Below are 27,337 nucleotides of genomic sequence, written 5' to 3' on the forward strand. Positions count from 1 at the left end.
CATATTGCCCTCCCCCCTCGCCCCCGTCCGGACTGAACTCGCGTTCACTATAAAGAGCATCCTCGCCGGTTCTTTGTCAGGCTTTGGAAATGGCGAGCGAGCAGGCGGGAGAGACTGTGACTGCTGCGGCGGGTCAACACGGAAACACCGAACACAGGTTTCTGGAGTTGCTGAAGAAGGCAAGCGAGCTGAAGCCGGAGGAGCTGCTGTATCGCCGCAACGGGATGCTCTTCCCCTCCCTACTGTGTACCGAGCACAACCTAGAGCAGTTTTCAAAGTTCGAAGCTCGTCCTGAAGATCTGTGCCTCGTTTCCTATCCCAAATGCGGTGAGACAGACGGCTGTTGCTATAGCTGCTGAGTTCCTCCAGCATTTTGTGTGTGTGTTACTTGGATTTCCAGCAAATGCAGAATTTTGTGTGTTTATGATCTGTGGAGAGAAATGGACAGTCAACATCTCTGGTCCAGACCTTCTATCTGGACCCCTTCTATCAGCGTCCAGTTGAAGTAGGGGTTCCCAACCTTTTTTTTATGCCATGGACTTCTACCATTAACCCAGGGGTCCGTGGATCCCAGGTTCCCAACCCCTGATTGAAAGGTGTCAATCTGAAACAGATATTGTATGACCTGCTGAATTCTTCCAAAAGTTTTGTTATTGGTAGACATTTTAGATTGTTTCATTTTGCATGGCTGTGATTTTTTTTTGCTGTTGCTTAACTCTGTGTCTGTCTTTTAGTTTAATGTTTACAATTGCAGCAGTAACAATACCTGGTTGATCTTAGAAAATGTAGGTGCTGGGAACCTGAAATAAAGCTAGAAAATGCTGGAAACACTCAGCAGGTAAGGCAGCAACTGTGGGGAGAGAAACAGAATTAATGTGTCAGGTTAAAACCCCTAAGTCTCTGACTGAAAATAGTAACTCTATTTCTCTTTCCACAGGAGCTTTCTGACCTGCTGAGTGTTTCCAGCATTACAATATCCTGGTATTCCAGTGCTAAGCCATATTTGAAATTGTGATGCGCCAAATACATAATTTCTAAACAGATGAATCCTAGTTTCCTTGAGCAAGACAAATTGGCATTGAATGTTCTTCTTCTACCTGGCTCCCACATCCTTTGACCCAATTAGAGTCTGCCTTCCTGGCTTTGACTTCCCAAGGAGAGCCCTGCACTTTTCGTGATTGGTTTAAAAAAAAATCACAAGCTAGGGTCCGGCATGGTCTGCTCTTTTCCCTAGCCTGAGGTGTGCGGGCTTTTCCCAATCCATCCCTTTCTGATCTCAGCGAGTGGCTGTAATGGGGAGAGTGAATCGAGACACCACTGCTGAAGATAGGCTGAGAGCTGGTGGACAAGACTGATGGTGCAGATGTTGTTTGGGTCACGACACAAGGATATAATAATTAAAGTTCAAGTTTATGGCTGACACGAGAGGGCACAGTTTTAAGGTGCTTGGAAGTAGGTACAGGGGAGATGTCAGGGGTAAGTTTTTTTACGCAGAGGGTAGTGAGTGCGTGGAATGGGCTGCTGGCAACGGTGGTGGAGGTGGATACGATAGGGTCTTTTAAGAGACTCCTGGATATGTACATGGAGCTTAGAAAAATAGAGGGCTGTGGGTAACCCTGGGTAATTTCTAAAGTAAGTACATGTTCGGCACAGCATCATGGGCTGAAAAGCCTGTAAGTTTTCTATGTTTCAAAGAAAATTTATCATCAAAGAGTGTACGTATATGATAACATATACTACCTTGAGAGTCATTTTCTTGCAGACATTTACTGGAAAGAAAAAAATACAATAGAATTTACAAAAACTATACATAAACAGACAAAATCTGAAGAAAGGCAACATGCAAAAGAAGACAAACAGTGCAAATAAAGAGTAATGCTGAGAACATGAGTTGTAATTACAGAGTCCTTGAGAGTGAGTCAGCCCGGTGTTGTGGTGAACGTGGTTATCCATGCTGGTTCGGGAGCCTGAAATTTGTAGGGTAATAACTGTTCCTGAACCTGGTGGTGAGGGACCCATGGCACCTGTACCTCCTGCCCTTTGGTAGAAGTGGGAAGAGGGCATGGGCTGAATGGTGGGGGTCTTTGATGATGGATGCTGTTTTCTTGCAGCGACGCTCCTTGTAAATATGCATGTGGCAGCTCACATGGGACACCCGTCTGGGTCTTCGGGTCTGCTGCACTGTTCATCAACGTCATGGCTGGTCTGTACCAGCTCCCTTCACTTGCTGTCTCCCTGAAATTTGCGTAATATCCAGAAACCCGCTGATCTCTGCTTGGGACGAATCCAGTTCCTAATTCTGCGCTGTAGATCCAGCTGAAGAGTTCCAGTGATTCTTGAACCCCTGAGTGGAGAAGTTTCTCCACATCTCAGTCCCAACCCATATTCTATGACCATGACCCTTGGTTCAACTCTCCTCAGAAAGGGATACATCCTGTCTGCACTGTACGTTTCACCTACAGGGTTGCTGGATGCCTGGGGGAGAAGGGTTGGTAATTTGCCCGTAGAGTACATAATCAGCACGGTAGCGTAGTGGATAACACAACGCTTTACATTACCAGCGACCCGGCTTCAATTCCTGCCTCTTTCTGAAAGGAATTTGTACATTCTCCCCGTGACCACTTTGGTTTCCAGACATACCGGTTGGAAGATTAATTGGTCATTGTAAATTGTCATTGGTCATTGAGTATAGGAGTTGGGATGTAATGTTGAAATTGTATAAGGCATTGGTGAGGCCAAATTTGGAGTATTGTGTACAGTTCTGATCACCGAATTATAGGAAAGATGTCAGTAAAATTGAGAGAGTACAGAGATTTACTAAAATGTTGCCTGGGTTTCATCTCCTAAGTTACAGAGAAAGGTTGAACAATTTAGCTCTTTATTCTTTGGAGCGTAGAAGGTTGAGGGGGGACTTGATAGAGGTGTTTAAAATTATGAGGGGGATTGATAGAGTTGACGTGGGTAGGCTTTTTCCATTGAGAATGGGGGAGATTCAAATGAGGACATGAGTTGAGAGTTAAAGTTTAGGCGTAACATGAGGGGGAACTTCTTTACTCAGAGAGTGGTAGCTGTGTGGAATGAGCTTCCAGCAGAAGTGGTTGAGGCAGGTTCGATGTTGTCATTTAAAGTTAAATTGGATAGATTCATGGACAGGAAAGGAATGGAGGGTTATGGGCTGAGTGCAGGTCAGTGGGACTAGGTGAGAGTAAGAGTTCGGCATGGACTAGAAGGGCCGAGATGGCCTGTTTCCGTGCTGTAATTGTTATATGGTTATATATGATCCTGTGATTAGGCTAAGATTAAATCAGGGGTTGCTGGGTGGTGCAGCTCAAAGGGCCTATTCTATGTTGTATCTCGATAGATAAATAAATAATACATCTGTACTTCATTGTTTTAACTGAACTTGCCCCGCCCTCCTTATTCCAAATAACAATCAGGCAGATGTGCACTATAAGCTGGCATCACGGTTGGCAGAGGTATTGTGGTTTGAAAGGCCTGTTCCAGGGCTGTAATGTTCTATATTCTGTGTTTTATTTCAGGATTCTGGGCTAAGTTTGGGTAAGTTAGTGTAGGGGGGGAAGTGGGCTGGGCTGGGGCGAGGCTGCAGGTTCTAGGAGGTGAAGAGCAAAAAGGAGGAAGAGCCAAATCGCTCCGTTGGAGTGCAGTATAATATTGAGTGTTTCTGTTCTCCAAGGAGGGTAGAAACGAACGTACAACGTCTTCACCAGGAGCTAAAGTGACGAGAAAAGCAACTCCTTTCATTTACTGTCAGTGTACATCTGTGCTTGTGTGTGTTGTGTTTGTATATGTGAGTGTATGTGTTCACATTCTGTATGTATGTGTTGTGTTCTTGTGCGTGTGTGTGTGTGCATTTGTATCTGTCTGTGTGTACAGTTCTGAGCTATTATCTTGGGCGCCGAGATTTTTACACGGTTTCAGATGGTGTGGCCTCCACAAAGCCCTGATCTCAACATCATCAGGGCTGCTGATATTACTTGGAGAGACAGAAGCAAGGGAGATAGCCAAAGTCTGCAGAAGAACTGTAGGAAGTTCTCAGATGCTTGGAACAACCTACTAGCCGATTTTCTTATAAAACTGCATGACGGTGCACCTCAGAGAATCAAAGCAGTTTTAAAGTCAAAGGGTGATCTCGCCAAATATTGATTTGATTTAGTTTTTTACTGTTTACTGCTTTTTATAGTTATTCTTTTGATATTTAGAAACTTTTTCAATTCATTATCTTTGAAAACATTTTCACTTTGCACATTTTTTACACGTGCCTGAGACTTTGACGCAATATTGTATGTGTTTATGTATGTTGTTCTATGTTCACACATGTATGAATTGTGTATGTATAAGTGTGTAGTTCAGAATTGCATCAGGGCAGGACATTTGTTCCTGTACCTGGAATCCAGTTGCACTATTACACGTAACTGGTTCTATAATCTTTTTTCTTAAATTGTGTGCTGCAGGATTTAATTGGGTAATTCAGCTACTTCGTGGTATTGCCTCTACCGTTCAGAATAAAACTGAAGAAGAGAAAGAAAATGAACCTAAAGTCATGATACTGGAATTTGCAAATGCTGATAGACACAAGGTAGGTTCACGAGTCCTTTTACTCAGAGTATTGGAGGGAGAAAAAGTAATTGGTCATGGGTTCAGTATCCATCATACGGGCGTGCTCTGGGGAGAGTGTAGGTAAGAACAAAGAGGCAGGCTATACCTGGAAAATCAGCTTTGTGCCATGAAATCAATGAAACCTTTTAGAAATGTCTCGTGGGGATTGTCAGATTACAGGTATAGCTGCTTTGCCTCGTTGCTCAGGTCATGCAGGACAACCTTCCCACAGGGAGTTTGTGCTGGATTAGCATCAGCTGAGAAACCGTATTTGCCAGGTGGTGCTTGGTGTGTGTTAGTCACGTACCATGTGTCCTGAGCTACGCGTCACCTACCATGTCCTCTCCTGCTTCGGGAGCAGTTCACCATTGCACATTAAAGAGAGATTAGCTCTATTTGTCACATCTGTATCGAAACATAGAGTGGAATGCATTGTTTGTGTCAATGACCCATGCAGTCTGAGAATGTGTTGGGGGCAGCCCCCAAGAGTCACCATGCTTCCAGCAGCTACGTAGCATAGCACACCAATGGGTGATTAGGATGGCTGAGCACATCATTGGGACCCAACCACCAGACCTGGAGACAACCTGCAACCCTCGATGTCTATGGTGTGCTCGTGATATCATTGAAGACCCACCTCATCGCCGACAAAGTTTCCTCCCACGTTCCAAAGGGTTAGGGATAATAAATCATGAGCATGCTATGCTGGCGCCAGACATGTATGGGCTGCCCCCAGTACATGGTTGTATTTAACTGTATGTTTTGATGTTTCAAATAAAACTAATCTGCGGTTCACATCCTTCAAATTGTGATGGACAATTTCCATTGTGCTGTGATTCATGGGAATCTGGATTTGGGCTTAATCTGTGCATGGTGCTGAGTCTACATTACCAACTCCAAAGGGCATCAGAGGGGTTTCTTGTATTTATTTAAATAGGATGTCCTGCTTATCCTGAGTACTCCCCTACTTGTGCAAATATCCTGCATTACAACACTAACAACACCTCATTAGCTGTGGCATGCTCTATGAAATCGTGCAGGATTTCATACAAGTTAAAGTTCATACAAATAAAAAGATATTTTTAATGCAAGTTGACTCTTCGTCACTTTGGCATTGATGTCCTTTTGAGGTGTACTATTCCAAACTATTAAGAACACATAATCACTTCTGTCCCAGAAATTAAGCCCAATTTCTTTGAACTGTGTGTAATCCAGAGGCAGTAAAATAACTCGCAAGGATTACTGATGAGGGCAAAAGTTCCTTAATGTTGCTGTAACCTATTGCCTGCAATCACTTGGCTGCTATCATACTCTTAAACACCAGGTATTTGAGCCCACGGAAACGGCAGTTATATAAACATAGAACATAGAATAGTACAGCACAGTACAGGCCCTTCGGCCCACAATGTTGTGCCGACCCTCAAACCCTGCTTCCCATGTAAGCCCCCACCTTAGATTCCTCCATATAACTGTCTAGTAGTCTCTTAAACTTCGCTAGTGTATCTGCCTCCACCACTGACTCAGGCAGTGCATTCCACGCACCAACCATTCTCTGAGTAAAAAACCTTCCTCTAATATCCCCCTTGAACTTCCCACCCCTTACCTTAAAGCCATGTCCTCTTGTATTGAGCAGTGGTGCCCTGGGGAAGAGGCGCTGGCTATCCACTCTATCTATTCCTCTTATTATCTTGTACACCTCTATCATGTTTCCTCTCATCCTCCTTCTCTCCAGAGAGTAAAGCCCTAGCTCCCTTAATCTCTGATCATAATGCATACTTTCTAAACCAGGCAGCATCCTGGTAAATCTCCTCTGTAACCTTTCCAGTGCTTCCACATCCTTCCTATAGTGAGGTGACCAGAACTGGACACAATACTCCAAGTGTGGCCTAACCAGAGTTTTATAGAGCTGCATCATTACATCGCGACTCTTAAACTCTATCCCTCGACTTATGAAAGCTAGCACCCCATAAGCGTCTTAACTACCCTATCCACCTGTGAGGCGACTTTCAGGGATCTGTGGACATGTACCCCGAGATCCCTCTGCTCCTCCACACTACCAAGTATCCTGCCATTTACTTTGTACTCTGCCTTGGAGTTTGTCCTTCCAAGTTACTATAATAATTAAGCTTTGAATCCATCTTCCTTGCATAACAAGTTACTGATTAATGGATTAATTCAGAGCCTCTTATTTTATAGTGTAGCTGCATCTGCGTGATATTTAATTTTTATCTGTAAAAGCTTGCCTTGGACAGCTTGTCAGTATAATACGCCATGTAGTAATCACAATGGTAGTGTGGTCGAAGCATTGCTTGTTGGAAAGAAGTTATTATAGCTTCTGCAGGATTTACATTATTCTCTTTGGGCTGGGCTTATTTACAATGTTTTCTTTAGGTGGCCCTTGAAAGACGAGTGCAGGACTGCTTTGCATTAATGTACTTTGCAGAGGGTGAAATGTTATAGTGGCTAGCATGCTGTGTCACTGCACGGTGTGGGAACCACATTGCAGCGGCCAGGAAGTCTCTACAACGGGTAGTCAAAACTGCCCAACACATCACCGGCACTGGCCTAACCAGCACCAAGGACAAACATATAGAAAGGTGCTGGGAAAGGGCCAGCAACATCACGAAGGATCCCACCCACCCTGTTTGTCCCACTCCCATCAGGGAGGAGGTTATGTAGCATCCACCACCACCAAACCTCAAAAACAGCTATTTTTCCCCAAGCAGTAAGGTGGATCAACACTTCCTCCCACCAATTCACCCCTTCATACCCCCCCACCACAACTTTATCGTTTCCTGTCAGAGTCACGCTATGCAGAGCCACCTCCGTGCCTAGTATCACTTTGTGGACATGTAATAAATCTATGTCTATAAGCTATCTTATGTATTCATATTTATTGTATCTTTAATTATTATGTTTTTTTATCTAATAGAGTTTTTATTTGTGCTGCATCAGATCCAAAGTAACAATTACTTGGTTCTCCTCTACACTTGTGTACTGCAAACGACATTAGGCAATCTTGAATCTGGCTTTCTTTCGCATCCAAATACCCTTAATGTGTTATTCTCTCTCTGGTTGTTTATTTCAGCTGTTAAAAAAACAGCAATCACCACGGGCTTATGGAACACATTTCCATTACGAAGATTTACCAACATCTATAATTGAGAAGAAAACGAAGGTAAGGTTGCTAGGTTACTACTCAATAACAAAATGCGAGAACGTGCGACTAAACAAAAGGCTGGTCTCTGAAACTAATCTTAAAAGGGCTTGTTTGACCAGGTCTTTATCCTGGGAATGGAAAACCACAAACAAAAAGAAAATAAAACTGGATGACATGTTTGCAGGGACTTTGGAGAACTTATTCTCTGTTTCACACTTCAAGCATCTGATAAGGGGTAAAATTTTGAAAAGGATGAAAGAGGTGTAGTGGGACAAAGAGGCGTTTACAATGGCCAGGAAGAGCATTTTGGATGAACAGAGCCAAATGAAGTAAATATTTCAGGAAGAGTGGAATGAGGTCCCAGGATTTACACTATCAGCAGCTCCCCAGGTTGATGCATGTCTTGAACAAATTGCACTGACCAGTATTCTTTAGCAGTTCAAAATACTGTTCACAATTCACTACCTTCCAGTGAAGGTGCAAGACAAGAAATCCAAACTTGGCATTAAGGTGCTTTTCATAAGAGATTAGAATCATACAGTTCCAATTAGTGGAGCCCAGAGGTTGTACTATTAAGAGTAAATGCCTGTCAGACAATTGGAGTTGAGGCGAGGTAACAATCATTTTCAAAAATGAGGACATAACTAAACTGAATAATTGCAAGCTAGTTTTTTCAGTAATTGTGTCAGGGGAGCTTATTTAGATAAGACAGAAAATTATACCAATTTTGATAGGTGCAAGAGTAAGAAGTAGATTGTGTGGATTTCAAAAGAGCCAATTACTTTTGATGAATATTATTTGTTAAAGGACAAGATAATTAGAAAGTTCAGTGAAAGGACCTGAGGAAATTCTTTGACAAACTACAACATAGGAAATTCTTGCAGCGAAGTAATGAGAAACGATTGTTGTTTAGTAAAGAGAGTAGAAAAGAAATTTTCAGTACTAGTAGGCATGAGCTACTGCTGTAAGTACCATCCGGACTCAAGCACATCAACGATTTGGATTTCTACATAATGCCATTTAGCTGGGAAAAAAACACACAGGGATTTAAAGTGTTTTAAGTCAACATGTTCTTAATGAAGGGTGGGTATGTTAAAACAGGTTAATAAAAGGTTAAGGTTTATTACTAGAAGTATGTCGTGTAAAATCTAAACGATATAAATGGTGATACATTGTTGAGACCCTGCCTTATCGGTGGCTGGGCCCATATTGTGAAAAGCAGACTGAAACGCTGAAGAGGACATAATCTGCTGCTACTTAGAAGAGTTCCTCTTGTCAAGAGTCACTTTGTCACCTATCATTTTCTGTCAGTCATCTCAAGTTCAGATACATCTGCACCCTGCATCACTTTATGTACAATCAGTCCACGTGTATAAAACAATCTTCTCTATCTAGGGCCACACTCAACAGTTACTTGTACGTTGTGCTTTTTTATGCTGCATCAGATCCAGAGTAACAATTATTTCCTTCTCCTTTACACTCGTGCGCTGAAGGATGACAATAAACAATCTTGAATCTTGAATACAGCTTCACTATGAAATGAGGAAACGAAAAAAAAACAGCGACAAATAAAAGCAATATGTGTTAGAGGCGTTGTGCTAATGTTTAAAACTGAAATGATAGGCTAAAATTAGTGAAAACAGAATTGTTAGTGTTGAAGAAATGGGGTTCATAGAGTCATAGGAAACCTCGGCACAGAAACTGGCCCTTCGGTCCATCTAATCTGTGCAAAACCATTTCAACTGCTTAGTCACATCGACTTGCACCAGGACCGTGGCCGTCCATTCCCCTACCATCTGTCTACTCAGTGCTGATTGGAATCAGGTCTGCCAGCCATGCTGAAGGGATTGGGAGGGCAATGTAGATGCAGTCGCCACTTTATTAGGTACACCTCTACACCTGCTCAATGATGCAAATATCTAATCAGCCAATCGTGTGGCAGCAACTCAGTGCATGAAAGCATGCAGGCAAGGTCAAGAGGTTCAGACCAAACATAGGAACGGGGAAGAAATGTGATCTAAGTGACTTCAACTGTGGATTGTCCATGACAGACGGGGTGGTTTAAGTATCTCAGAATCCGCTGTTAGGATTTTCACGCTGTCCAGAGTTTACAGGTAATGGTGCAAAGAAAGCATAGTTAGCATCCAGTTAGCAGCAGACCTGTGGGCAAAGACGCCTTGTTAATGAGAGAGGTTAGAGAGAAGTGACTGGGCTGGTTCCAGGAAAGTGAATGTACCTCACATAACCATGTGTTACAAAGTGGTGTGAGGAAGAGCATCTCTGTGCACACATCGAACCTTGAAGTGGAAGAGCTACAGCAGCAGGAGACCACGAACCTAATAAAGTGGCCACTGTGAGCATATTGTACTGTTCTTATTGATCTGCCTGGTGTTGGAGTAAAATGTGGAATGCTCATGGCCTCTCCATAGATCCTGGTGGTGTCTCGCAATCCCAAGGATACTGCTGTTTCCTATTATCACTTCTATCAGAAAAACCCTTTACTGCCTACCCCTACATCCTGGGATGAGTTCTTCAAGAAGTTCATGGCTGGTGAAGGTACGTGTCTCGGTAGTTTCTAGTCAATTTTAACCAAATGCATGGGCTCTGTTGTGTTTTAATACCAGCATTGGCTGATGGTATAAATGCAAAACATTGATTTCCGATGGCAAATTTTCAAATATCTAGAGCAGGGGTTCCTGACCTTTTTTATGTCATGGACCCCTAGCATTATCCGAGGGATTTTTTTACACAGAGAGTGGTGAGCGCATGGAATGGGCTGCCAGCGACGATGGTGGAGACAGATACAATAGGGTCTTTTGAGAGACTCCTGGATAGGTACATGGAGCTCAGAAAAATAGGGGGCTGTGGTTAACCCCAGGTAATTTCTAAGGTAAGGACATGTTCGGCACAGCTCTGTGGGCCAAAGAGCCTGTATTGTGCTGTAGGTTTTCTGTGTTTCTATGGGTCCGTGGACCCCAGTTTGGAAACCCCTGATCTAGGGTTGCCCTAGTCATTCCCCCTCATAGAACAGTGCAACATAGAAACAGAGCCTTTGGTCCACAATGTTGTGCCGAACCAATTAAATTAGTAATCAAGTAGCCAACTAAACCAACCCCTTCTGCCTACACAATGTCCATATCGTTACATTTCCCTCACATTCCTGTGCCTATCTAAGTGGCCTTACAAGCCCCTAATGTTTCTGTGTCTACCACCACTTTGCATGTAAAAAGAACTTGCCCCACCCATCTTTGAAATTACCCGTTTTTAGCTTAAATGCCTGCCATCTGGTATTAGATTCTCAACCCTGAGGAGAAAGATACTGTCAATCTACTCTATCCATGCCCATCAAAATTTTATCAGCCTCCGTCAGATCTTCCCTCTGCCTCCACCACTCTCTGTCAGAAGGTTGTGAGATTTAAGACACTTTATACTTTCATTGATATTACTAAAGCCAATGATCTGGTCATAATCATATAACTTTTTGCTTTGGACAAATTGGCTGCTGTGTTTTTTTACATCACAGGACTTTAATAGACAAGTTCAAAGTGTTTTGGAGTAATGTGAGAAGTGCTGTATATATATAAATCATTTGTTTATAGGGAAATGTATGCACTTGAACAGCAAAGCAACAGAGGCCTTCCTATTGCAGGAAATTATCTGAGAGAATCCCGTGTTATTACCTGCCTTTTATTTCCCGATGGAATCCAAATTTCCCTCTCATTCTGGCTTTCTGGCTGTGCAATAATGCTAACTATTGGCAGGAATGCTAATCATTCCAACTACTTTGCTGAGAAATGCAACTTTGATGAAATTACATCTCCTAAGTACCTCAGTTTTAATTCTGCATCTTCATATAACCTGCAGCTACCAACGACCACTTCCTCGCATGGAGAGGACACTGCTTTAGGTCCTTCAATACCTGCACCCTATCTGATGTTACTGTTAGAACCTAACACATAGTAGCAGAACAAGGCCATTTGGCCCATCGAGTCCATTCCGCCATTCCTTCATGGCTGACTTACCAACCCTCTCCGCTCCATACTCCTGCCTTCTCCCTTATGTATCAAATACTGAAAGGCCCCGACAGAGTGGATGTGGAGAGGATGTTTCCTGGTGTGAAGGTGTCTGAGACAAGAGGGCGCAGCCTCAGAATAGAAACAAAGAAACATAGAAAATAGGTGCAGGAGTAGGCCATTCGGCCCTTTGAGGCTGCACTGCCATTCATTACGATCATGGCTGATCGTCCAACTCAGAACCCTATACCTGCCTTCTCTCCATACCCTCTGATCCCTTTAGCCACAAGGACCATATCTAACTCTCTCTTAAATATAGCCAATGAACTGGCCTCAACTGTGGCAGAGAATTACACAGATTCACCACTCTCTGTGTGAAGAAGTTTTTCCTCATCTCGGTCCTAAAAGGCTTCCCCTTTATCCTCAAACTGTGACCCCTCGTTCTGGTCTTCCCCAACATCAGGAACAATCTTCCTGCATCTAGCCTGTCCAATCCCTTTAGGATTTTATACGTTTCAATCAGATCCCCCCTCAATCTTCTAAATTCCAGAGAGTATAAACCTAGTCAATCCAGTCTTTCATCATATGAAAGTCCTGCCATCCCAGGAATCAATCTGGTGAACCTTCTTTGTACTCCCTCTATGGCAAGAATGTCTTTCCTCAGATTAGTGGACCAAAACTGCACACAATACTCTAGGTGTGGTCTCTCCAAGGCCTTGCACAACTGCAGTAGTACCTCCCTGCTCCTGTACTCGAATCCCCTTGCTATGAATGCCAGCATACCATTCACCTTTTTCACCGCCTGCTGTACCTGCATGCCAACTTTCAATGACTGGTGTACAATGACATCCAGGTCTCGTAGCACCTCCCCTTTTCCTAATTGGCCACCATTCAGATAACAATCTGTTTTCCTGTTCTTGCCACCAAAGTGGATAACCTCACATTTATCCACATTAAATTGCATTTGCCATGAATTTGCCTACTCACCTAACCTATCCAAGTCACCCTGCATCCTCTTAGAATAGAGGGACATCCATTTAGAACAGAGATGAGAAGGAATTTCTTTAGCCAGAGAGAGTTGAATCTGTGGAATTCTTTGCCACAGCTGTCTGTGGAAACCAAGTCACTAGATATATTTAAAACAAAGGTTGTAGGGTTCTTGATTAGTAAAGGTTTCAAAAGTTACAAGGAGAAGGCGGGAGGATGAGGTTAAAAGGGATAATAAATCAGGCATGATGGAATGGCAGAGCAGGCTCAATGGGCCAGATGACCAAACTCTTCTTCAATGTCTTATGGTCCTGTGTCTCATGGATGGGGAGCAGCAAGAAAGGACTTAGCTGATCTGTGGACTGAGTAGGGGGTGTGAGATGACAAACAGGTAGTGCCAGGGAGGGGAAGCTGGGTGACTGATAGATAGAAACAGACAAAGAGACCAGAAAAAGGGAAACAAGAGATGGAACAAAATGGGAGAGGGGGGAGTGTGACGATGCCTCTAGTGCTGTCTTGTGCCTCTTCTGAAAATGAAGGAAAATGTGACCCAAAAGTCATGGAAAATCCATAAACGGTTAATGTTTCTTTCTGTGACATTTTTCTGAACCAGTGGCCTGGGGATCTTACTTTGATTATGCTCTCGCTTTGGACAAGTACATTGACGATGAAGGTGTGATGTTTATCACATTCGAAGAGCTGAAGGAGGTACGGGAGTCTTACCCTTATTGCGTTTCATGTATTGCACAGTCCTGCTGCCGCAAAACAACAAATTTCACAATATTTGCCAATTATTTTCCTGATAACCGCAGTGTCCCTGTCAAGCCCTACATACACAAAGCTATCTAACTAGATAACCATAGGCACTCACTTCTACAAGGAAGCAATGCAAATGAATGCTGCTCAAATGGTTCGCTGTGTTCACCATCAATCGCCCAGTTACACCATTATCCCATTCTTTAAAAATAATTCTTTCCCAAATTCATCAACTGCCCCCAGATTCTGCCACTCAGCCCCCAGATTCTGCCACTCACCTGCAGGCTGGGGGCCATTTCCAATGGCCAACTAACCTAATTGGAAGTCACAGGGCCAATCGACCGTCCATCGGCCCCAGGCAGAGGACTCTGCTGTCGGCGGCCTGTGCCCTGGTAGAGGTGACAGGCTTAAGAAGCAGAGGACTAACCTAGCAATTTGGTGATCTGTGGAGTGTGGGAAGAAACTCAAGGACCGGAGGGGAGACCCAGAGATCCGAGAGAAAACCCTATCAAAGTGGACGCCCCTCTGTTGTATCGAAGTTCTATTTCATTCTGCCGTTTGACAGGTTTATTAAAGTGTTTTTGTTTACCTCTTTCCACCACCCCCCCCCCAACTCTCTAGGACCTGGCAGGGGGAGTGCGAAGGATAGCAGAGTTCTATGGCTTCTCACTGAGTGAAGAACAGATTCAAGACATTGCCGACAAGGGCACCTTCCAAGCCATGAGTGCCAACTCACAGAAAACCCACTTCAACTTTGGCAACATCTTTTTCCGCAAAGGTAGGTAAAATCAGATATAGTGGCCCAGGAAACTGTGTAGTCGTTCTCCTGGGAGACATTGCCAAATGCTCTTATTATTTATTTGTTTGTCTGTTCATTTATTAAGTGTTGCAGTGCAAGGTAGTCGCTTCTGACCCTTCAAGCTACGTCACACAACCCTAATTAACCTAATCACGGGACAATTTACAATGACCAGCTAACCTACCCAGAAGGTGAAAGAGGATCTTGTGCTTTCCCGGTGTATATGACGAATAATCTCTTCTTGGGCTTCCAGGCGGGGTACACGTATCGATTTTAAAGGACGTTTCAATACCAAACTCTGCCATGGTCATCGGGGGTGATGCCTAGGATTGTCTAGTGGGTACATATACCACAGGATGAGATATGCCCAGGCATCATCCCTGTTGAAGATGGCAGAGTTTACCAGTGAAACATCGGTTAAAATTGATACCTGTACTCAGCTGGGAGCCCGAGAAGAGTTCATTCACCAAACTGGAGTGGTTGGACTGTGGGAGGAAACCAGAGCACTCGGGGAAAACCCACGCATTCCACGGGGAGGACGTACAGAGACTCCTTACAGAACAGTGCCGGAATTGAACTCCCAGCTCTGTTATGCTACCGTGGCTACCAGTGGCTTTACTTGATCTAACTTCGTGCACGACATCTCGTGCCAAACCTGACTCATTGACCGGCTTGGGGAAATGTGGTTTGTGGAATGTAGTGACACAGGAAAAACACATAGTGCGCAAGATCAGCAGCGAGGCTGATCAGGGCATGACTTGACAGAAATTCAGTCTTCATGTTTCATATGGAGCCTGTGTTAAATCAGGAAGTAACTAGGATCTTCCAGAAGTGACCTCTGTCTCTGACCTCAGCCTTGCCCCCCTCTGTTTCAGACACTGGGTTGGACGGGAGTGGTTCTTCTTTGAGCAAAGCTTGGAAGGAAATGAGGTGCCGTGTAACTTATTGTTAGTCGGCAAGTTATCTGTAACTGTTGAACTTTAAACTGCATCCAGTTAATGTTTACCCTAGGTGCCTTGTAGTGACTGCTTGAAGACAAACAAAAAGATGCTGGCAGGCAAAGTGAGGGAGTTTCGCACTGTGTGATGCCCTTCCAACTAACCAAATCCCAAGTTGAAAAGTATGTTTAATCCTACATTACAAACCGGTAATTCAACCCTGCTGTTATTCATGTAAAATGGGGTGGCACCGTAGTGGTTAACACTATGCTTTCCAGAACAGGCAACCCTGGTTGAACTGCTACCACAGTCTGTAAGGAGTTTGTACATTCCCCCTTGACCATGTGGGTTTCCTCTCGGTGCTCTGCTTTTTCCCACGGTCCAAAGACGTTCCGGTTGACAGGTTAATTGGTCATTGTGAGTTTGTACATTCCCCATGACCACGTGGGTTTCCTCTGGGTGCTCTGCTTTCTCCCACAGTCCAAAGATGTGCCAGTTGACAGGTTAATTGGTCATTGTAAATTGTCCCCAATTAGGCTTGGATTAAGACGGTAAGATAGAGAAGCAGAATTAGGCCATTTGGCCCATTGAGTTTGCCCTGCCATTTCACCATGGCTGATCCATTTTTCCTCTCAGCCCCAGTCTCCAGCTTTCTCCCCGTATCCCTTCATGCCCTGACTAATTATCAACCTGTGCCTTAAATATACATAGACTTGGCCTCCACAGCTGCCTGTGGCAAAGAATTCCACAGATTCACCTATCTCTGGCTAAATGAATTTCTCATCTCCGTTCTAAAAGGATTTCCCTCTGTTCCGAGGCTGTGTCCTCTGGTCTTAGACTCTCTCATCAAAAGAAAATCCTGTCCACTTCCACTCGATCAAGGCCTTTCACCATTTCATAGGTTTCAATAAGGTCATCCCTCATCCTTCTGAATTCTACTTGATGGTGGAGGAAGGGAAGCTCCTTTCTTTGAAGAAGAAGGACATCTCCTTTGTTCTGGAATGATAATCCTTATCCTGAGATGTCCTCCTCCTTCAAAGAAAGGGGCTTCCCTTCCTCCACCATCAACACAGCCCTCAGCCGCATCTCTTCTACTGCACGCACATCTGCTCTTACCCCATCCTCCTGCCGCCCTACCTGAGATAGGGTTCTTCTTGTCCTCTTGTCTTCACCTACTACCCCACCAGCCTCTGCGTCCAGCACATAATCCTCTGCAACTTCCGCCAACTGCAACAGGATCCCATCACCAAGCACATCTGCCCCTCCCCCCTCACTTTCTGCTTTCCGCAGGGATCGTTCCCTATGCGACTCCCTTGTCCATTCGTCCCCCTCAACTGATCTCCCTCCTGGCACTTATCCATGCAAGTGGAACAAGTGCTGCAGCTGCCCCTACACCTTATATTCCTTCTGGGTAGCCTCCAACCTGATGGCATGGACATCAATTTCTCGAATTTCCAGTAATGCCCCCCCCCCCACCTTCACCATTCCCCGTCCCCTTTGCCCTTACTAATCAAGAACCAATCATCCTTTGCTTTAAATATATCCAATGACTTGGCCTCCACAGGCATCAGTGGCAATGAATTCCACAGATTCAGCACCCTCTGGCTGAAGAAATTTCTCTTCATCTCTGTTCTAATGGGACGTCCTTGAATGACGTCCAAGTGACACGTTTTACTGTATGTTTGTTTCAATGTACCTATGACAAATAAAGCTAATGTTTATCTTTCATCTTTATTAGCAAATCCCGGCTCCTAGTTTTCACTTACACACTAGGGCCAATTACCTTTCCAATGTCAACATGCTATTTTTTCATATTGGGGAAAGTTGAGAAACCATCTGGTCACAGGGTGATCATTTAAGCTCCACTCAGGCAGTGCCAGAGGTCACTGGAATGGCAAAGCAGTGCCTATACCAGCTGATTCTCTGTGCTGTCTGCCAGTGAAGGTGCCTGAATCATTGAAAGCTTTCAAAAGGGAATTGGAGAAGGACTTGAAGGAGGATACGTGTCAAGGTGTTGTGGAAAGGGCAGGTGTATGGGATTGACAGATTTAGTCCCCAGTCAGCCAGCTCTAAATCAATGGGATGAGGGTCCCCTTTTATGCTCTAACAATTCTACAACCTCCTTAGGCTGAGTCCAGAGGAAATTCATGAGGACGAGTTCAGGAATGAAAGGGCCTGCACTCGTTGGAGTTTAGAAGAATGGGAGGGTGGAGATAGTATTGAAACCTATGGAATATTGAAAGGGCTAGATAGAGTGGATGTGAGAGGACAGTTCTAACAGCGCGTGAGTCTGGGATCAGAGGCACAGCCTCAGAATAGAAGAACATCCCTTTAGAACAGAGACGAGGAGCAATTTCTTTAACCAGAGGGTATTGGATCTTTGGAATTCATTGCCACGGACAGCTGAGGAGGCCAAAGTATATTTAAAATGGAAGTTGCTATGTTCTTGATTAGTAAGAGCATCAGGGGTTATGGGGAGAATGCAGGAGAATGGGGTCAGGAAGGATAATAGACTGGCCATGATGGGATGGCAGAGTAGACTTAATGGGCCGAATGGCATGATTTTGCTCCTATGCCTTGTGGTCTTTAGCTATGAATTTCATTTGATCTCATTGCATGACGTTTACCACACAGACCTCAATATTTTTGTCAACTCTGTGAGTCTTTCGGTAGTAACCTCTTCTGATTGAAATTGGTCTGTGAGGGTGTCACCAAAAGGATAATCTGTGACCTGTTTAGCATGTAATCTAATCTCATTTACATTTACTTTAGAGTAAAACACAGTTAGACAGAATGTCAAATGGTTGAAGCTTCATAACATTTGACAGGGCAAAGTGAAAGAAACAGCAGCCAAGCGGAGAGAAACTGATCAATACTGATCAAAATTCTCTCTCCACCGATGTTGAGGGATGTCTGCCATTTTCTGTGTTTAAATCAGGTTCCTCTGGCATATGGTTGGAGTGAGAAGTGGTGCGAGAGTAGAGTTAAAAGCAGGGATTTAGTGTTGAAATAAGGGCTGAGTCATTCAGAGTGAAGTTGGGAAACAGTTTAACAAAATGCCATTGATGTGTCTTGGTTGTGGAGAGGGTGCATCCTCTTGTGAGAGAACCTACAACTAAGGGTCACTCTTCGAAAATATGGCAAGCTGAGGCAGATTCTTTTTTCTCTGAGAGCCACTCTGTTCCTCAAAAGTTAGTGGAAATAGAATCCCGAAATATTTTCAAATCAGGTCAGCTCAGTTTATTGTCATGTACAGTGGGACAATGGATTTCCATGCTAGCATGAATCTCACAAAGTAAGCAGCGTCACATACTGGTGGCATCCATTAGTCTCGTTAGACTGTGGATCTGCTCCTGGAAAGTCTCTGTGCCGTCGTGGTGAGGCGACGCTGGAGTGTCCTCTCCAGGACGCAGGCCTGGGCAAGGTTGTATGGAAGACCGGCAGTTGCCCATGTTGCAAGTCTCCCCTCTCCACACCACCAATGTTGTCCAAGGAAAGGGCAAGGGCCGATACAGCTTGGCACCGGTGTCGTCGCAGGAGTTGCCAGAACGAGATTGAAGGCAACGTCAGGCTGCCTTAGGGACTCCAGCTCCGGATTTGTCCTCAGGGTTTACTCCCAAAGCCTTTCCCATGAGTGGGTATGGCCGCAAGGCAGCAGAGGTTTGAAATCAGAGTCTTCCCTCTCTTAGATCGACTGCCTTCCCAGGCTAATGAGCTCCATCTACCCGAAATCAATACAGTAATCAATAATCAATACAATTCATGACAATGATATATTGGCAGTGTTTGTACAGTTACTGATGTCTTAACTGTTGAGAACCTTTTGCTGAATATGCAAATAGTACAATAAAGATCAATTACATGGTGGAAAACTTATGTCTGGACAGGTAGAAAAAATATTGTCTGGTGTAATTTTAAATATTTACCAATGTGATTTATATTATTACATCTTACAAATTGTGCTTCAATGAAAAATGTCATTGCTCGTAAAGAGTTTGTAAGTTGGTTTGTGGAATGAAAGAATAGAGGACGAGTCTGCACATTCTAACCATTATGATGCAGCACTGTATAGCTGTTGTAGAAGGAATTTGTAGTTATTGAAGTCTTTGTTTTGAGTGTCATTTCAGCCTGTAAATGAGTTGGTAAACAATTTTAAGAAATGAAGTTTGTTTCTCATTGTAATAGTTTAAATGTAAAATGGTTAATTTTACAGATACAATGTATTTTACTGGAAGAGGCTATTACATATTTGCACACTGTTGTTACCAAACTACAATGGATCTCTCTGTATTTCACTACTTGTTAGGGATAAAGAGCATTCAAATGCTTCCAGATGGCTCCCTCCAAATTCATAGCTAATTGTGGAAATATGAACATTAAGGGAGTGCTTTCTTGGTTTTCAACTTTACTGCAGTGTATCTTTTTACACACATATTGCAAGCTATGTAGAGCAAGTAGTTATTCTGTTTATTAATATTACACAGTGAGATTGAGGTTTTTGATGTGACCATAATGATTTTAAAAGGTTGCTCAAAAGTTAATTAGACACTATATTAACCCAGGTGTGAAAATAAAAGACAAGCCTGAGGCATTTGCTGCTGTCTTTATCCAGGAATATCAAATGAATGTTCCACGTGTCCTCCTCCTTATGATTTAACATCTACCTTCAAGACCGTGCAGCACAAAACAGACCCGGCCCTCATCTACACACCTGGGTTAATATAGTGTCTGATTAACTTCTGAGCAACCTTTTAAAATCACTATAGTCACATTCAAAACCCCAATCTCACTGTAATATTAATAAACAGAATAACTACTTGCTGTTCTCAGCTTGCAATATGTGCTTAAAAAGATATACTGCAGTAAAGTTGAAAACCAAGCACTCTCTTAATGTTCATATTTCCACAATTAGCTATGAATTTGGAGGAAGCCATCTGGAAGCATTTGAATGCTCTTTATCCCTAACAAGTAGTGAAATACAGAGATATCCTTTGTAGTTTGTTAACAACAGTGTGCAAATATATAATAGCTTCTTCCAGTAAAACACGTTGTATCTGTAAAATTAACCATGTTACATTTAAACTACTACAATGAGAAACAAACTTCATTTCTTAAAATTGTTTACCATCTCATTTACATGCTGAAATGACACTCAAAACAAAGAAAGAATAGAGGACGAGTCTGCACATTCTAACAATGATGATGCAGTACTGTATAGCTGTTGTAGAAGGAATTTGTAGTTATTGAAATCTTTGTTTTGAGTGTTATTTCAGCCTGTAAATGAGTTGGTAAACAATTTTAAGAAATGAAGTTTGTTTCTCATTGTAATAGTTTAAATGTAACATGGTTAATTTTACAGATACAATGTGTTTTACTGGAAGAGGCTATTACATATTTGCACACTGTTGTTACCAAACTACAAAGGATCTTTCTGTATTTCATTACTTGTTAGGGATAAAGAGCATTCAAATGCTTCCAGATGGCTTCCTCCAAATTCATCGCTAATTGTGGAAATATGGACACTAAGAGGGCACTTTCCTTGTTTTCAACTTTACTGCAGTATATCTTTTTACGCACATATTGCAAGCTGAGAAGAGCAAGTAGTTGTTTCTTTGTTTTCAACTTTACTGCAGTATATCTTTTTACACACATATTGCAAGCTATGAAGAGCAGGTAGCTATTCTGTTTATTAATATTACACAGTGAGGTTGAGGTTTTTGATGTGACCATAGTGATTTTAAAAGGTTGCGATGAAGAGGCATAAAGGAGTGAGATAGATCAGCTGCTTGAGTGGTGTCACAGCAACAACCTTGCTCTCAGTGTCAGCAGACCAAGGAATTGATTGTGGACTTCATGAAGAGGAAGTTGAGGGAACACACACCAGTCCTCGTTGAAGTAGAAATGGTGAGCAGTTTCGAGTTCCTGTGTGTCAACGTCTCTGAGGATCTATCCTGGTTCCAACGTATTGATACAATTGCAAAGAATGCATAACAGCAGCTGTATTTCAGTAGGAGTTTGAAGAGGATTGGTAAGTCACCAATGTCATCAAATTTCTTCAAATGTACAATAGAGAGTATTCTAACTAGCAGCATTACCATCTATTATGGAGGGCCCACGGCACAGGATCGGAAAGAGCTGGAGAAAGTTGTAAGCTCAGCCATCTCCATTATTGGCACTAGCTACTCCAGCATCCAGGACACCTTCAAAAGGCGGCATCCATCATTTAAGGACTCCCATCAACCCATGATGTGTGCCCGCTTCTCGTTGCTACCATCAAGGAGGTGGTACAGGAGCCAGAAGACACGTATTCAACATTTCGGGAATGGTTTCTAACCCTCCACTATCAGATTTCTGAATGGACTATGCACCCATGAACACCTACTCAGTATTTCCCCCCACTCTTTTTGCACTATTTATTTTTTATATATACTTCACGTAATTTATAGTTTTTATTATTATGTATTGCAGTGAACTGCTGCTGCAAAGCCACAATTTTCATGACATATGCCAGTGATATCAAACCTGATTCTGAAGCTGTGGATGTTCAGGGAGGTTTTTTTCCATCTGCAGTATTTGCTTTTTAAATTGGCTATTACTATTTGTTTCTCAATGTGAACATACTGCAGAACTTGGTTGTATCTTGATTGTATCACCGTTTAGTATGAATGCAGTCCTGTGTTGTCACCACATTTTTAAAGATCCCTTCTGTTGCTTCTGGTGTCCTCTACTCTAATTGAGCTAAGCTGATTCTGTCATTTTACCTTGATGGTAGTTGAGGGATTTAACAAACCATGAATTTGGATAGCTGATGGCTTTCCTGCCTCATAGGTATCCAGTTCTTCAGCTGCTGGACCTGTTCTGAATTTCATCTATTTGGAACAACAGTAGAGTTGCACATCATAGTGAAGCGTATTCTCGCTGTGGACTCTGTCCCAAGAGCTCTGAAGTAGTAATTCAGATGTATCTCCAGAAAGTAAATTGATAATGGGATAGTTAAATAGTTTTATCTTACACATGAAGAAAGCTTTTGGTATGCTGGCTTTTATAAATCAGAGCATTGAGTATAGGAGTTGGGATGTAATGTTGAACTTGTATAAGGCATTGGTGAGGCCAAATTTGGAGTATTGTGTACAGTTCTGGTCACCGAATTATAGGAAAGATGTCAATAAAATTGAGAGAGTACAGAGGAGATCTACTAAAATGTTGCCTGGGTTTCATCTCCTAAATTACAGAGAAAGGTTGAACAAGTTAGGTCTTTATTCTTTGGAGCGTAGAAGGTTGAGGGGGGGGGCTTAATAGAGGTATTTAAAATTATGAGGGGGATAGATAGAGTTGACGTGGATAGGCTTTTGAGATGAGATTTAAAGGGCAAAAGTTTAGGGGTAACATGACGAGGAACTTCTTTACTCAGAGAGTGGTAGTTGTGTGGAATGAGCTTCCAGCAGAAGTGGTTGAGGCAGGTTCGATGTTGTCATTTAAAGTTAAATTGGATAGATATACGGACAGGAAAGGAATGGAGGGTTATGGGCCGAGTGCAGGTCGGTGGGACTAGGTGAGAGTAAGAGTTTGGCACGGACTAGAAGGGCCGAGATGGCCTGTTTCCATGCTGTAATTGTTGTATGGTTCTATGATTATATGGAGACAAACGCAGAACAGAACAGAATGGTTGTGCAAACTGAAGCAGTCTGTGAAGAAACATTAAAGTGACAACAGTGTATAATTCAGAAAGTTGAAGGGCCTATAGATAGTGGACGTGGAGAAGATGTTTCCTGTAGAGGGAGAGTCTAGGGCCAGAGGGCACAGCCTCAGAATAGAGGGACGTCCCTTCAGAACAAAGATGAGAAGCGATTCTTTTAGTCAGAGGGTGGTGAATCTGTGGAATTCGTTGCCACAGACAGCTGTGGAGGTTGTCACTGGGTATATTTAAAGCCAGGGTTGATAGTTTCTTGCAAGCAGGCAACAGAGACATTTTGCAGACGGCTCATAAAACCACTGTGTACTCTAGTAGATAAACTTCTTCTGAACTGCAATTGCTGGAGTCTGCAGCCTGTAATTTCCCTTTTAAGGACCAACTTCCGAACTGACTAAATGATCTGGCGCTTTTGTGATCTCCTGGAAGATTCACTGAACTAGGCTTTCGAGAGTACAGGTACAGCCAGGGTGCCCATTGCTGGCGGCAGACAGCACGTCAAGGCCTGATAGCGGAGAACGAACCCGTGGTTGGTTCCATTGCTCCACGCCGATTAAAGCGTTAAGCTAGATTAAAATCATTGAGGATGAGAGTGGAGAGCTAACAGATACTCAGCGACATTTGCTTGCGTTCAACTGGACTTCTTCTCTTCTCACTACTACCGCCAGGCGGGAGGTTCAGGAGTCTTTGTGTCCCACGCAACCAGCTCCTTGCAGACCCACTCATTACTTCTACTACAATTGTTCTACTCTTTTAAATCTAAACTCTCCGTCTCAGAAAAGACTATCAGATGGACTCTACCTCGTTCTGCTCCTGCCCTCATCGTTTACCTGCACTGCACCCTTTATTGTTTTACAAAGAAACTTGCGAGAGTCTTTGGTGACATATCTAGTCTCCTCAAGATCCCGATGAAATATAGCCACCAACGTGTCTCCCTTGTAATTGCATCAATATGTTGGGCCCAGGATAGATCTTCGGAGATGTTGAAAGTGCTCACCCTTTCCACTGCTGATCCCTGGCGTGTGCGAGTGGACCTCTGAGGTTTGAATTTTCTCTTCGTTTAGAAAACAGTCTGTGCATTCATTCCTTTTACCAAAGTGCATGACCATACACATCCTTACACTATTTTCCATCTGCCTCTTCTTTGCCAATTCTCCCAATCTGCCTAAGGCTTTCTGCAGACTCCATGTTTCCTTAGCACTACCTGTCCCTTCACATATCTTCATATCATCTGGAAAACTGGCCACAAAGCCCTCGATTCTGTCATCCAAATCATGAATCTATGTCATGTGAACATAAATGATGTGAAAAGGAGCGGTCCCAATACTGACCCATGTGGAGCGTTTCTAGTCACTGGCATCCACCTAGATTAGGTTTCCTTTATTCCAACTCTTTGCCTCCTACCAGTTAGCCAATCTTCTATCTATGCTAACATCTTTCTTGTAACATCATTAGCTCTCATCTCATTGAGCAGCTGCATGTGTGGCACCTTGTCAAAGGCCTTCTGAAAATCCAAGTACACCACATCAACCGATTCTCCTTTGTCTACCCTGCTTGTTATTTCTTCAAAGAATTCCAACAGATTTGTCAGGTAAGGTTGTCCCTTAAGGAAACCATGCTGACTTTGGCCTATTTTCATCATGTGCTTCCAAGTACCCCGTAACTTCATCCTGAACAATAGACTCCAACATCTTCCCAACCACTGACGTCAGACTAACTAGACTATAAATTCCTTTCTTTTGCCTCTCTTCCTTCTTGAAGAGTGGAGTGACATTTGCAATTTTCCAGTCCCCTGGAACTATTCCATAATCTAGTGATTCTCGAAAGATCACTGCTACTGCCTCCACAATCTCTTCAGGTTCCTCTTTCAGAACACTGGGGTGTAGTCCATCTGGTCCAGGTGACATATCTACCTTCAGACTTCTCAGCCTCCTAAGCACTTTCTCCTTCGTAATAGCAGCTAAACTTACTTCTGCCCCCCAACACTCTTGAATTTCTAGCACACTGCCAGTGTCTTCCACAATGAAGACTGGTGCAAAATACTTATTAAGTTTGTCTGCCATTTTTGACACTTATCAATACCTCTCCAATATCAATTTTCCAGCTGTTTAATATCCGCTCTTGCCTCAATTCTACCCTTTATATATCTGAAAACCTTTAGTACCCTCTTTTATATTATTGTCTAGCTCACCTTCTTATTTCAACTTATCTCTCCTTATGGCTTTTTAAAAGCTTCCCAATCTTCCAATTTCCCACTATTTTTTGCTATACTTTCTCTTTTGCTTTTGTGACAAAGAACAATAGATTAATTCATCATGGAAACAGACCTTTCTAAGTTGCCCACCTAAGCTCATCTTGTTTACCATGTTGGACCCCGATCCCTCTAAACCAGAGGTTCACAAACTTTTTTATGCCATGGATCTCTATCATTAACCAAGGTGTCCATAGACCCCTGCTCTAAACCGTTTCCATCCATATCTGTCTTCTGTCTAAGTGCCTTTTTAATAGATTTCAGGGGAACCACTTTCATAAAGAATGATAAATATTTGAAAAAGAATGTGTGGGAGAGAAGTGATGATGAAGATGTTTAGAGAATTCAAACAGGGCTGGATATTGTTCAAAGCAATGGAACTTTTCCCCATTGTGCACATTAGGGTGAAAACGCCACCCTCTTTATCAATACCCACCCATTTACTCTGTTCTGTGGGAACCAGTCAATAATTGTAATTATTTGGCTGTACATGGCAATATACTTATATATTTTTTTTAAACTTAGGTGTGGTTGGTGACTGGAGAACCCTTTTCACCGAAGAACAAAGTCGAGAGATGGATGCCAAGTTTGAAAGTTGTTTAGCAGGCACTAAGTTGGGAGCAAAACTAAAATACGACCTGTACTGTAAGGCGTAAAGAAGGCAACAAAATCTGATAAATAAAGATTAATATTTTTAAAGAACAGATCATTTAGAGCTATATGTTCAGAATCCTCTGGCTTGAAGCCCACAGCTTAAAAAAATGGAAGGAACCATATGATCCACCAGGAAAAGGCAGCTTGATATTCTGGGTGCCAAGTTGCCCTATGACTTTTCAATTCCATGTCTATAATGTTAAGCATAGTTTCTCCTCGCCTCTTTTAACTCTCCTACCCCCAACATTTAATGCTGTAGCAATCATTCAGACTTTTTTTGTTGCTCCTTGTCAGAAACAAATCAAATTCAAAATCTCCTGCAATTCATCACAATGGGTGAATGCTGCCTGAAGTGTACTGTGCTATCGCTGTATCCCAGACACTCTCCGTCTGTGCCCTAGACAAGGACAATTGCAGGTCATTGCAGTGAGATTTGTTGTCATCTACGCCCAAAAAGGCAAGGCAGTTGTCATTATCATGGATGTTAGATGGAGATTATCTGGCCTCTCTTTTGGGTCTTCTGTTGAATAAGCAGGAGTAAAGAAGGGAATCAGAACCAAGTTTATTATCACTGTCATATGTCATGAAATTTGTTGTCCTGTGGTAGCAAAAAAAAGTGTTTGCATTTTAAGTTTTATAAAAACTTTGCGCAGCTGAGAATGGATCAACACATCCTTAAAACCTTTTGTTAGCCAAAAGGACGCAAACATAATGGCAGTCCTAAGATAAGATAAAACTTCATTTGTCCCCAAGGAAACTGTGGTTGCAAGGTCAGTCAGAAATATATACTTTAAAATGTAAGCATTGAGATAAGGAAAAAAATACGAACTGTGCATGAAAAAGTAACAATGCAAAGTACAGATGTGCAATGAAAACATATACTTGTATACTTAAGGAGGAGGAGTTGTAGAGAATGAATGTAGACATCACCTTGCAAATGATAAGAGCAGATTGATAGAATACTCATTGGTCAAACTAATAGGCAATTGTACCATCTGTACATTTCCTGTTGATACTGTAACCAATAGTGTGGGGATATGTGACTTTGAAAGTTATAATTTCCAAACATTTTTTTGCTGTTGCCACAAGATACCAGAATTTTACCCCCTCTCTTAACCTAGGACCTGGCTGGTGGCATAGTGGCATCAATGTCGGACTTCGGGACGAAAGGTCCCGAGTTCAAATCCAGCCGGCTCCCCTGCACGCTTTCCATCCGTACTGGGTTATGAGCTGGTGATCTCTTTGGAAACTCACCCGGCAGAAGGCAATGGCAAACCACTGCTGTAACTTACCTCGTATGCGGTTCCTCACATCAGAGAGGCGTGGAGAAACTCCGGATGCGACGCACTTTTCCTTTCCTCTTAACCTAGACATCTTTGTTAACTTCTATCAATTTGAATTTTTTACATTCTCTCTGGAGACTGCTTTAAAGTTATAGAAAGCCTATAAAAAATAAAATGAATTATTTGGAA

The 27,337-nt window shown here is 42.8% G+C and overlaps 1 protein-coding gene across 2 annotated transcripts; it reads left to right on the forward strand.

Moving 5' to 3' along the window:
- sult6b1 (sulfotransferase family, cytosolic, 6b, member 1) lies at positions 1 to 27,337 on the forward strand. Of its 2 annotated transcripts, XR_011886787.1 has the most exons (8): positions 1 to 327; positions 4,473 to 4,597; positions 7,706 to 7,795; positions 10,207 to 10,333; positions 13,391 to 13,485; positions 14,155 to 14,311; positions 15,344 to 15,452; positions 25,737 to 25,913. XR_011886787.1 is itself a non-coding variant. In XM_072264860.1 (7 exons), the coding sequence occupies exons 1-7, from the start codon at positions 90 to 92 to the stop codon at positions 25,865 to 25,867; spliced, it is 963 nt and encodes a 320-aa protein (XP_072120961.1). In that variant the 5' UTR covers positions 8 to 89; the 3' UTR covers positions 25,868 to 27,337. The 2 variants fall into 2 exon arrangements, 1 of the variants encoding a protein (XP_072120961.1); XM_072264860.1 differs by lacking the exon at positions 15,344 to 15,452 and having other exon boundaries at positions 8 to 327; positions 25,737 to 27,337.

The sequence above is a fragment of the Mobula birostris genome, chromosome 8 (assembly GCF_030028105.1).
Source record: "Mobula birostris isolate sMobBir1 chromosome 8, sMobBir1.hap1, whole genome shotgun sequence".
Taxonomy (NCBI): domain Eukaryota; kingdom Metazoa; phylum Chordata; class Chondrichthyes; order Myliobatiformes; family Myliobatidae; genus Mobula; species Mobula birostris.